Source organism: Mycteria americana, chromosome 5 (genome assembly GCF_035582795.1).
Source record: "Mycteria americana isolate JAX WOST 10 ecotype Jacksonville Zoo and Gardens chromosome 5, USCA_MyAme_1.0, whole genome shotgun sequence".
Taxonomy (NCBI): domain Eukaryota; kingdom Metazoa; phylum Chordata; class Aves; order Ciconiiformes; family Ciconiidae; genus Mycteria; species Mycteria americana.
The window spans coordinates 11283308-11296190 of NC_134369.1; the positions used below are offsets into that span (position 1 = coordinate 11283308).

A 12883-nucleotide genomic window follows, 5' to 3' on the forward strand; every position below is an offset into this window, starting at 1 on the left:
AACATATACTTTGTGAGAACTTCTTTTTGATGGATACTTTGATAACTACATGTTCTTCTGTGTTCCAAAGTTAAGCTCATGCTGCTAAATATTAATAAAAAGTAACATTACAATCATAAATTTGTATATTTGTTTAAGCATAAGGTTTAATTGTATTTAATGTATGCAAACTATGCCAATTATATACATACACACTCACTAGATATGTACAAACACATACACACAAGCATGCACATGCACACATTATGTATTTTAAAAATAAAAACCTTCCAACCTTTTTCACTACATTGAGCTTGTCTGGAGCATGGTCAAATAAAGTATCAAATGCATCTCGTTCTGAAAAACATTCAGAGATGTTAATATACTGAGCAGCAGATGTCCAAATGCAGAATAAACACTTATGAAGGCACATACTCATTCAAGACAAGAGTCAGCAAAAGGTTTCAGTATAATCTCTTTGTATTCCAAGTACCATGTATTTTGCATACTGCTCTCTCGCTATAAGCTGCTAGTAACTTATTCTCTGTTATTTACAAAAAGCATAATTTTCAAGTAGGATTGGGATTACCTAATAACCCTGTTTCTCAAAAATGAACAAAGAATGGTATCTTTAGGCATAAAACCTTAAACAGCCAGATATAGGGAGCTAAGTAACTAAATCATGGTGTGCAGAAGAATATGAGTTTACATCCATAGTCACTAAATCTACAGAGGAAGATTTTCCCCATGGACCACTGACTGCACTGTGGCATGCTATATTACTAACCACCTCAAGCAAGCTTATCATCACACAGCTGCAATACAATCCTTTGTATAAATGGTTTTGGGCCATTCTGATACGCAACTTAGGACATTATCAGCAGGACAGGCAACCTAGGGTAGCATGACTGGAGTGCTACTGGAGTCACCTTCTGCAGAAAACAGGAAAAAAAATATAAATAAAAAGGCACCAGAGCCTCTTCTGAGCAATTTACCTTTCGACAACCACCTGAATGATAGCGAATGACTCCACAAAAAGCTATTCCTCAATAAAAAAAATGCTAGAGTAGTTCCAAAGGCATTTGTAGAAGGCAGACTTTATACAAAGTAAGATTGCTCAGGGATATCATTGGGAAAAGAGGTCATGCATGCAGCCTTTTAAATCAGCTATACGGCAGCCATTGAAATAATACAAGAAGCAAATGCTAAATTCTTGGTGGGACGCCACCTAAGCTCCTCAGATGAGTGTCTTCTGTTGGCCAGGCATTTGGCCAGTCTCAATACTAGCAGTAAGACATACTAGGTACAGGAACTTGCATGGTGTTTAGGCTTGCTGAATGAAGTCATTAAAGTGTAAGTAGGTAATGTATGCAAGAATGCCAATGAGTTCACCAGCTGGTTTATGATAAGACATCATTTCATATTATGCTGGGAACTTATGACCATTAATACCATTACAGTAATGTTCTAGAGGTTAAACCACAAAGCACTTGCAAATTAACACGTGCTGAAAAGCAATGAAATGTGTTTTAAAGATGATCAGACTGATTTTAATGCTTTTTTCCTTTTGTTAACTGCCACAATAGCCTGTGGTGCATATATTTAAATATTTGCCAGGGCAACTTGAAATCCTCTACTTCCTTGCAGTTTGCTCAAAGTGACCACCCACTGCAGAACTAACGTATACTTTGGCTGCCTCAGGACAAAGATAACAATCAAATGAACTTACCATGCCTTCCTGATAATGCTCTATGAAAAAAAAAACACAAACAAAAAAAAAAACAAAACACAGTTACATATAATTCACTTGCAGACACTGTGCTGCAAAAGAAAACAGCATATGTGGCCAGATCTTCAGCTTCATGAAAACTGGAGTAGATCCATGAAATTAAGAAAACCTTCATCAAGTTACTTCAACTGAGAATCTGGATTAGTCTGGAGTCCATCAGTATGGTATCTCCTGGCTTCACTAAAGTCTCATGGGAAGCCAGATCTCAGATTTCCTACTATTGAACCAAATCAACACACCTTGCCTGAGTGAAGAAGGCTTTTTCATGTTGATTTTGTGAAAACTTTTCCTTTTGCTTTAAAGATGCATTTACCACACCAACACAATATAATTCCAGCCAAAACAATGCTTGGACTGGGTTCTTAAGGATAGCAGCATTTCGCTCCAGTTCATCCCTCATACAACTATTACACGTAAGCAAATCCATAAAGATTAATAATAAGTCAACAGTCCAGCTTCTCGCCATTCTACTAGAAACTACGATATTCTACTACTGCTTTCCGTTGGTTTGGAATAATTTTTCTGTTATAAAGGAGATGACATGTACAGGGCTTGCTACTGTCATTCTACATCCCCCAAATCCAAACACCTAAAAATAGCCATATCACATTCCTTTTTGAAAGGATCTAGTTCTCTATCAAATAAATACCAACACAAAAGAATGAGGCATATCTTTCTTATTTGTCTGAAGGACTTCTGAATAAAATAATAAGAAATATAATAAATACAGAAATAAATTAATAGTAGATAAATAAAATAGAGATTTTGTATATCTTCACTCTATCTTCTCTTTTATCCTGGTCTCCTGCTTTTAGTTCCCCAGCTCTGTATTTCCTCACCCTTCTGTATTTTTAGATGCATGTTTACAGCTCTTGAAAAGGCTAAAATACAGTCACTAGCTGATGCACCATCTTCCTTGGAACCCCAATACCAAAATCTAAATATCAGCAAATGTTTGAATTTCTGAGACGCATCTGTGTTCAATTACTGAACTGCTGGCAAAAGTGGTGTTGACATACTCAGTGTTACCAGTTATTTCCTCTTGGATCTGTCGAGACTGGAGGATTCCTTCTCGTTTCTGGAAAAAATAAAAAAGTGACATTTTTCTCAGTAAAGTTTAATGCTTAGGGTACAGTAAAAATCTATCTGTGATCCACAAACATAGATAAGAAACCTGCAAAATAAGAACTTTTTTTTAAACAAACTTACAGTAATATATTATTTCACCTTGCAAGTATTTCAGAAAACTCTTTTGTACATTAACTAGAAACTTGAAACTCCACCTGTAGAAGGAAGTATTTCTTTTCCTTTCTCCATTGTTCTTAATTCACTTTTCTTTTAAAGGCCCCAATTCAGCAAGACATTTGAAACACCTAAACACATATGTAAGTATTTTAGTAGAGGTATGTCTAGGTGAGTTGAATTAAACCTTGTGTTTCAATGAACAGCTTGGCAGATGGTGCCCATGCTTCTCTTTTGCAAAAATCTTGCTCCCAGTCTATCTGTTCTTTCTGCCCTGTTCATACATTTTCTTTTTTGCCTCAGTGTTTTCCTTGTCTGACTTCTCTCCACACAAAGAGCTCTATTTGCTTGTGATGGAAAACCAAAATGGAGGATAATCCATTCACAGACTGCTCCAGACCCTAGTCATCTTGGTATTAATACATGCATTGACTCCAATGTTCTTCAGATGTGAGAAGCCCTTCGTACATGGTGGTGAGTGGCCTGTGTCTAAAAGCTGTACACAAAATGGCAGAAGGCAACTCAAATGGTTGCTATTTGAGTCAGTTGGAAAATGAAGGAGTTTAAAAATTTGACATTGTTTCCAGGATGCTGATCACAGTCATCTGGTGGCGGTGTAAATATGGCACATATGTTTTGCCTCTCTTTGTGTTCTCTCTGTTAATTCTATTCACTGGGATTAGTAAAATTTTGCAATACAGAAAGAAAAGTCAGGCAAATGCTGACGACTGCATCTAAAGTCTAGACATTAGGCAATTATTCATGACTCTTCACTCCTGTCATATAAGGAAATGAGAAAAATAAATTTGTGCTGGTCCTAGACTTGCCTTCTACATGGAAAGGAGAAAAGGAGAATAACCTTTTGGAAAAGTCCTTCATGGCATGTGAACTGGGGCTGCTGCTCTTCCCTGCCTTGGAGAAGAAGATAGCACAACCACACCTGAGGCAGTCCTCGGTGTATGATGTGCTGAGGATTTGGCCAGGCTTGAGCCTATTACTTCTATACTGCATTCCTAAAATATATGAGGATCAAACCTACTTTCTGCAAGAAAGCCATACGTGGCACCCTCTGGGTCACTCCAGATTGGCACTTGGAGTAATCTGAACTGTCGTTTTAGCTAGATTATAGTTTCACGGGTTTTCCGTTATGTTTTTAAAGCCCTGTTACTAAATATCTTGCACATGGTTAAAAATGCATTCAGGGAGGGCCTTTGAACATTAAAAAGACAGAGTGGAGTCCAGCATGTTACATACTGAAAGAGGCGGCATAGAACAGCTGCTGATACATCTTCTGTCATGTATCTTGAAAGTCTGAAGAAAAACTACATCATTTAGGGCTACCTTCATTTCCAGCTTGTGCAGACAGCAATAAGTACTTACACTTGAAGTTACAATCTAGTTCATGCTAGCTCAAGTTAGAATTCCACTCTGTTTGGGATTTTTGTTTATTTTTCCCTTTGCTGCAGGGTGAAAGGAAACTTTTATTTCCTCCTGATGATGACTCTGATATGCCAATGATGCCTTCAGGAGCAAAAGCTCTATCACTCTTGTCTCCTAGAGGAGTTGAGCATCATAGCAACAGCAACTGGACTTCTCACTGCCCAGTCTGGTGACATCGGAGAACAAAAAGCCTTCTAATACTCTACCTTCCCTCTGCAAACATGCAAAAATAGGCTAAAACATACTCCAGTAACGATATAAAACATATTTCTCCTTTTGATAAACTGCAATTAATATCAATAGGAATGCTGCACCTTAATCCTATTGTTGACACCCCCCCCAAAACAAACAAACAAAAAACCAAAAAAACCCCAAGCCGTAGTTTTGTGCCTGGCATCTGATCACTAACATTAATTGAATTTCCACACTGCCCAAATACAACATGCATCCGCTGGACACTTACTTGACCAGCACATGTCAAGACAGACTTTTCCTATGCTTTTGATTTGTAAAAAGACGGGTGAAAAAGTCCCAACAGCAACAATCAGAATGGACCTTAGAAACACTAGTCTAAGCACTTCTCTGTGAAGGCTGCTTCCCATACATCTTTTGCACTTTAAAAACTCTCCACCTCAAAACTGACCCTAACACTGGTGTCACCTGCTGTGAAATTTGTTTTACACTAGACAGAGAATGACACAATATTCCTAAAAATACAAAGAAATGCTACTGAGGCCCAAAAGACTGTCCAGCAATGTTCGTTAAAGACAACAGTGGCTATAACTGAAATAACAAATGATAAAAATGAACATCTACTATTTGAAAGTCACTGAGAAATGACGCATGAATTAAGATTGCCCATTAAAAAGAAAAGCTGGATGCACATTCCAGCAACCACAGAAGACTTTATTTGGACAGGCTTGGCATCTTGTTCCCTCACAGCTGAAAGACTCCACTAAAGGCCATGAAAGATCTTCCTAATCACTTATCATTTTAAATTGGCGACTACCGCTAGAACAAAAAAATACATCTGAAATTTGGATAATATGTCTGGAAATGGAAAGGGTCTCTCTTCTTCATGTCTCTTCGCATCAGCTATATGTCAGCAGTTTTATATAACTGAGGGCCAACTGCTTAATTTCCCCGTTAAAGTCCCATTCTGAAAATCTTCCCACTATTTGAATGGGTTTTGCCTACGTATTGTTGCTATCCATTTCATCTGGAGGATGATGTTTTATAATTTTCCCACCAAGATGAAATGCAGAACTGCTCTGGAGCTTGAAAGGACAAATACATTTGTCATAGGTTCAAAAAAAGATTTCTTGGGAACCTGGAGGCAATGCTGCTCGGAAACATTTCAGACCTTCCCAGGGCTTTCAGAGAGGCAGTGGGATCAATGATCTCAGATTAAGCTTGTGATGTACACCTTCTAATCTTATTAATTTCCTAGCTTTGCTTAACAGTAGTTTATACCCAAGAACTGCTGTCCCAGTGCTCAGAATATGCTGAAGCCATTCTGGCTGCTGTGCTAATGCATTCTTATACTGTCTGACTTACAGCTCTTGCACACATTTAATCATTTGTGGATGGCATAAATAAATAATTTTTAAAATGAAGCAAAACGATGGCAAGATGCAGCTCTCCACAAAAGCTCTCACTTGTTTCAGTAGAAATGATCAAAGCCTGGGCTTTGTTCAAAGTTATTCATTCTAGTAGTATGGAAGGAAAAGAAAATAATATAACAAAATAGCTACAAAAGGTCCAACTATCACATTTTTTCCCAAATCAGCTTATAACCCAGATTTCATATTACTCTCAGCTTTTGTACATACTACCAGCTTTTGTACAAAACAGCCAAAGGAAACAAGCTTTCATAAGAACCGTGCTGATTACCTGTTGGGCATGAGCACATTCTTTGTTTCAGAAATATCTTTGTTTCTGTTTCAATAAGCTACACTCAGCCAATACAGCAACCCTCACATTTCATGTGTTTCTAAACTGAACAAAATCATGAAATGAATTAGGGTAGTCTTCCTTAAAGACTTCATAAAAGTACTTCATTCTTTTATTACTCTCTCTCTACTATTCCTTTTATCAAACTGTATAGAGTAGAATTTAAAACCAGTTACCACATAGTCTGTTGAGTTTCCCTAGGCATGACCTTACTTTACAGAATGTATGAGGGTTTAGAACATGAGGCGTGCAAGTTTGAACACTAAATTAGGCTTTAGGATCTGTTGATTGTTGAGTAAAACTTTCATTGAGTTCAAAGGGTACGTGATTAATTATATAGAACCAATCCCACAGGACATGAAGACAGATTTAAAAAATAAAAATAAAAACCCCACCCACCATAAAATAAAAATGAAAAAAAGTCTCAAACACAATTACAGTAAGAATACTGGCCCCCACCCTATGTTAATAGGAATCAGCATAGCCTTGGAGTTCCACTGATTGGCTTTCACCAAGAACTGGGTCTACAGGGTGAAATCTTCTGTAACATTACTTGGATTTTGTTCTGGTGCAACTGCTTTCTCTGCAATTCACTGGCGCCCGAGCTACAGCTGTGTAGCTAAGAGGCAAAGCAGTGTGCCAGATCCTCCCACTACTTACTGTTTTTAAATTGGTTTATGTCTACTGACTTCAGTGGATTTGCTGTTGAACTACATTAGCCTATTAAACAAGAGGACAATTACGTCCATTGATTTCAACGGGAATTTTGTCTGGACGTATGGAGTGACAGCAGAATGCAAGATCTGGTTCTTTATTTGAAGACTGTGTTCTTTTTCCGGTTTAGTTTCTCATCCCAAAGGTGCCCTGACTGCTGCACTCCTGATTTCTTAAGCTGTTTTTGGTAGAACTTTGAGATAAACCAGTGTAATTAATATGTTTATAATAGTCAAAGGAAAGTGCTTGAAAATTATGTTCTTCTGAAGCCTTAGACACATAAGCGCAGATTTGCTGGGGTTCTCTTTCATCGTCTGTAGAGAAACTCACAAAGCAGAATCTGAGAGTCAATGAGTCATTATCAGGCGTCAGTAATACATCGCCCAGAGACTCTCCTTCAGGTTTCTCCCCAAATTACAAAACTTGTCTGATTTGAATGCTGGAAAAAAAGTGGTTACTTTCTCAGATCTGTCCCACAGATTTTCACTCACATGAAACTTGAGCAATAGCCCTTTGCACCAGATACTTCAGGGTAACACCAGTTAAAACACATAAATAAAGATAGATACAGTGTGAAAAATAAAGGCAAAGTTAATTGGAGAGAAAGAAAAGCAGATTAAATGGGAAGAGGCCAGATAAGATAGAGCAAGCACAAGTCCAACTGAAAGAAAAATGATGAACAGAATAACATGAAAAGTTTGGATGGATGAGGCTCTAACAAGGAGACTGACTGACAAAAGATTTAGTTGATGGGGGTTTTTTGCATGCTTATGAGAAAGCCAACACTGTAATCAGACTAAATTAGCATGCACAAGGCTGAAAAAGAATATTTAGTCACCTAACATGAATCTGAATGTAATAAACAGTGACAATTCATCATTCAGTGCCAAGAATGATTTGAATCTCTACACAAGTGAGAAGACCGTCAAAAATGGGAAAAATAATAATTCTGGAGATCATATTGGGTGATAAACAAACACATTCCAACAATAATAATGCTTCATATATTTTTAATGTCAGTCTGGCCACTTCACAATCAAAATAAGACATTCACAGCTCAATCTGGGAAACACTTCTGCCTTTTTCTGGTTGAAACATTGTCAGCAGGGAAGATACACATGTTTCTTGACAGCCAGAGGGACACAGGCATGCCCACCCAAACAGAAACTCTAGATGTATTTTTCAAGAAACCCCTCAGTCAATTTCACAACACTACCAAGAGCTGTTCAACACCTCTCTTTCTTACCTGCACAACAACAACCTGAATGGACACATGATCTGGGAGTCTGATTGGTGCTCGAAAATACTGTGATAATGCAACCAGAAGATGAAGTATTGCTACGAGACTCTTAGCATGAACAGCTGAAATAGATATTAAAAGCACAAGTTACAAACCACAAAGTAACTAGGGCACATATTTTTACTTTTTAGGATGTAGGGATTATGGGATTCTTTTCCTCTTGCCACCTGGAGCCAGGGGGCACTTTTAAGGCACCTCTCCTTTACTGGCCTCCCCCTGCTCAACAGGTCATGCGAATGCAGCCCAGTCAGTAATATGCGTCAGCACCAAAGCGTTACTTTTTGCAACACGTCTGGATGCCATAGGCTTGTGTAGATGGAAATCTAAACCTAATCCAAAAGCCAGATTTCATGTACGGCAGTTTAAGTGCTGTCTCTGCACACTCCTTGCCTTTCCTTTATTCCCTTTATTTCAATAAGGATTTATGGACTATCAGAAAGATATTTTTGTACTCATAACATGCACTTATTCATTTTTAAGTGTCACAATGTCTGCAAGATGATAAATGAGCCTATTTTGGCAGAAGCCTTAAGCAATAACTTACTAAACTCAATGACTCAAACATTCCTCATGAAGTTGTTATAGTTATTGTTATTGAAGCTTTTTCACAGCAGGTTCCATACGGGTAGTTAACACTAACACGACTTACAAGATATCAAAAGCCATACTGTAGGCAATCCTTAATCAAGTATCAAACCATTTGCATGAAAGTGAATCATTTCTAATTCTTATTATTGCCTTTCTTCTTCTGTTTTGGTTTTGCATTTATAGTCTTCCCCAGAGTAGTATTCCTAAATGATCTTTGATAGCTACAGTACAGTGCACTTATGTTCTTTGTACTTGAACTAACCAATAACTACTACCTTACTTCACTGGTAAAGCAGGATCAGATTCACTGAAATATCCTCCTTCATTACCTTCCAATGCAAGTCTCAATTCTGCCGTGGAGATACTAATTCATATAAAATGTGGCATCACTGTCAAATTTGGCTGGGGTGCCAGTGGTCACAGATGAGGAGCTTTAGCAGAACGCTAAAAAGATGACTGTCTGCCTAGCATCGATGTGTGCTACAGCTGACTCCGGCTGCTGCTGTCTATCTCTACTTTAGCTCTAAAACACATGTAAAACATTAAATTAAAACTAGAATTTAAATTGTCAGGCCACTCCAAACACCCTGCCTCCAGCTGCATAACAGAGAATGGAAAAAACCTGGAGGGAAGTTGAAGAGAGATGGGGACAGAAAACTCACAGTGGGACCACATGAAGGGGAAAGTCAGAGATGCCTAGTGTTCACTCTTCCTTCCTCGAGCTATTTGCTCTCCATCTCACTAATTTGTTGTGAATGGAATGGGATACAAAACAGGTCAGCTCAATACAGGCATAGGAGACAGGGAAACTGCTATATACTGGTCACCAGTGTGAAATGATTCTGGATACCAAACTTAAAACAGACTAATAGGCCTCATTTTCTAAAACAGCTGATAACCTGCTTTCTGCAACACATATGCACTAAAATGTCTTGTATTGGGCCACTGAGGGCATTTCTATTAGATATTACTATGTTCATTTTTAATACAATAAAACAGGAAGGGTTCGGTCCTAATCTTGATGAGTTTTATAATCAAAAGTGGTTCAGATTTAGCCTTAAACAATCAGAAATATTATTCATATCTATGTTGCAAATTTTACACAAAGAGTCCTAGGACCTAACTCTCCTTCCGCCTATCTACTACATTTATGCAGGTACTTGCCTGTTTCAGCAAACCAATTTAGTAACAGAAAAACTAAGCTGGTATGCATATGGACTTAAGAGCAGAAATACCATACTTTGACAGACTCTGAAAAGACAGTTTATTTAAATTGGAGGTTGAGCACCAGTAAAGAGGGTAGAATGTACCACATCTGGAAGTGCCCTGCAGAGCATCTTATATCATAGATACCAGGCTTCAGACTTCCCTTATCATTGGATATTTCAGAATTCCAGAGAGCAGCTATAAAGTCTTTGGCTGTCAACAAATGAGAACAGCATAGAAAAGACACAACTTACAGTCAACGTTCCACTTAATGCTTCTTGGAGGGAGTTTAAGGGTTTCATTGATCTTTTCAAGTACTGTCTGTAGCTTCTGTTTCTGAGCAATTTCAGACTGAGTAACTTCAGCAACATTCAGCTTCTCACTTTCAAGTTTCTCTGAAGTGATAAAAGAAGAAAAAACAGAAAAAAACCCACTGTCCACTCCATGAAGAACATAAAGACATACCATGCACCCAGACATACATTCAAGAGATATTAGACTTCCTAGTTTTAAAATTATCTCCTTTTCCTCCCAGAGCCACTTTCCCCGACACTTCTGAACTCCTAAAGATACAGTTCACATTTTCCCTTTATTTACCCATTGCCAAAGGGAAGGCCAAGCATTAATGAAAGCCACACCACTGGCTAACAAATACTTGCTGCAACTCCTTTTAGGGAACACCAGACTCTGAGATAAGGCCTATTACTTCTATTGCTACTGCATAAAGGGTATTTTGTATGCAAGTGGCTTGTACAGCCAACCATCAAACCTAGGAAACAGATATCAACTTTAAGAAGATTTGTTTCATCAGTCTCAGCTTCCTGGCTTCTCCCTCAGACTCAGGAGATTTAAAAATTTTACTTGGCTCATTGATGATAAAAGTGAAGTGACACCATATTCATAGAGGTGGAGGATGCATCCAAGAAATGCAAACAAGTATTTCTGGAGGTATGAAAAGAACTAACCTTAGGCAATTTCTTTCTATGAAACCACAGCCCTTCTCTGCACTCAAAATTTGCAGTAGATTTTAAAATACTTTATGAATTGGTTTGTTAATAATTAGTACAGATCACTAGGTATATACATACACAGCTTAGCATTTACCATTAATAGTAAGCAAAGAAAATTTAGCAATAAAAGCTCCCTGATAACAACATCAGAAACAAAATGCTTGGTTGCCTATCAATTTACTTCTATGAAAGAATATCTTATTAAGCTTGGTAAGAGCTGATCTTGTTCTCATCAAAGCCAACTGAACATCTTCCCAAAGAGAGTGAGCCTGAGCTACCAGCCTATGAATCCTGCCTAAGAGACTGCTATCTCCATGGGTTTCTTGTGCCTCCACAGAAATCGGTCTGTGCATAGTCTCACAACAAGACCAAAGTCTTTAGTTAGCATAGACCTGATCCACAAGAAATTAAGGGTAACGGAAAAGATTCCACTGAAATCAGTAAGTGCTGGATGAGTATACGCATACTTAGAGTCAGGCTGTATCTGATATGCATTTTTTGGGTTTTGGGTGAAGTCACTGGAGGTCTGCCCATGAGAATCAAATTGCTCAGTCTGGGGCATATCCAGTCTATCACAATATATTCAATAGCTTAACCATTCATAGAAGGGAATAGTCTGTGTAGTCTTTATTAGAAGTGCTCACATGACGTTTCGAGATTCATTTAAGATACTGAAAAGAAATTTACTGGAGACTTTATGAGCTATAATAACTAAGAAAATGGCTTCCAAGCCAACAGTTAAAAAAGCACATGCCAGCTCTGCATTAGCAGTTTCTTTTCTCTATCTGTTTCTCAGCTGAAGCTCAGTTTGCAGTCCACTGGGTACCATTACCTCAGTAATGTTAAAAGCCAGACATCAAATCAGAAAGAAATTCCAACTTTCCAGAAGAACTTCGCAATGTGAATAAACTATAGTATGGAACCAGCAGAGATTAAAAACATCCACCGTTGTACTGAAAATACCCTTGCCTTCAAACTTACTTTCCACTTGTAACACGGTTAAGTTTGTACAGCACATATGCAGATAATAAATTTAACTGGAGCGAATACCGTTGCCAAGACAAGAACCCTCCCTCTCTAGCACCCCAGGTAGGCTTTATGCTGTTCTCATCAACTACAGAGCACCACACATTGCACTGTAGCTATAAGTATTGTGCATACAGCCTACTGCTCAAGGGTCTCATAATACAATGCTATTTTTATATCACTTAGTGGCATAAATGTAAGATGATACCAAGGTTCCTAAGTAGGAACAAGTGATCCACTTACTGACAAAGTGCCCCAACAGCATGCACATATATTTTTTCTTACCAAATAATTTCTGCAATACTTGTCCATCATACAGGTCTTCAGCCAAGTCTTTCACAATAATCCTCTCTCCTACCAACACATCATTAATCCAGTCAATTAATACCTATATGGGAAACACAAATTTGGCAGTATTATACACTATTCATTTGCAATTTAAAACACATGTCATTTTGTACAATGATGAAAATATTTAGCAGAAAGAATACCAAAGCTGCAATGGCTCAAAATACAAATCAGTCTGAAATGCCATCAGAAGAAAACAGGAAGCACTTAGGAAGGACTCTTCTAAGGTGGCTGTGTCAATGCACCACAATGTCTAGACAAATACCGGACTGATGCAGTGCCTTCTGG

At 38.1% G+C, this 12883-nt stretch overlaps 1 protein-coding gene across 1 annotated transcript in view; it reads right to left on the minus strand.

The window, feature by feature from the left end:
• Positions 1 to 12883, minus strand: part of PARVA (parvin alpha) — a 69909-nt gene that overhangs the window by 11624 nt on the left and 45402 nt on the right. Inside the window, exons 4-9 of the mRNA XM_075502114.1 lie at positions 12533 to 12635; positions 10466 to 10606; positions 8364 to 8479; positions 2788 to 2846; positions 1709 to 1728; positions 275 to 336 (exon numbers count right to left, since the gene is read on the minus strand). Coding sequence (XP_075358229.1) covers positions 275 to 336; positions 1709 to 1728; positions 2788 to 2846; positions 8364 to 8479; positions 10466 to 10606; positions 12533 to 12635 — 501 coding nt within the window. The remainder of the gene's footprint in view (positions 1 to 274; positions 337 to 1708; positions 1729 to 2787; positions 2847 to 8363; positions 8480 to 10465; positions 10607 to 12532; positions 12636 to 12883) is intronic.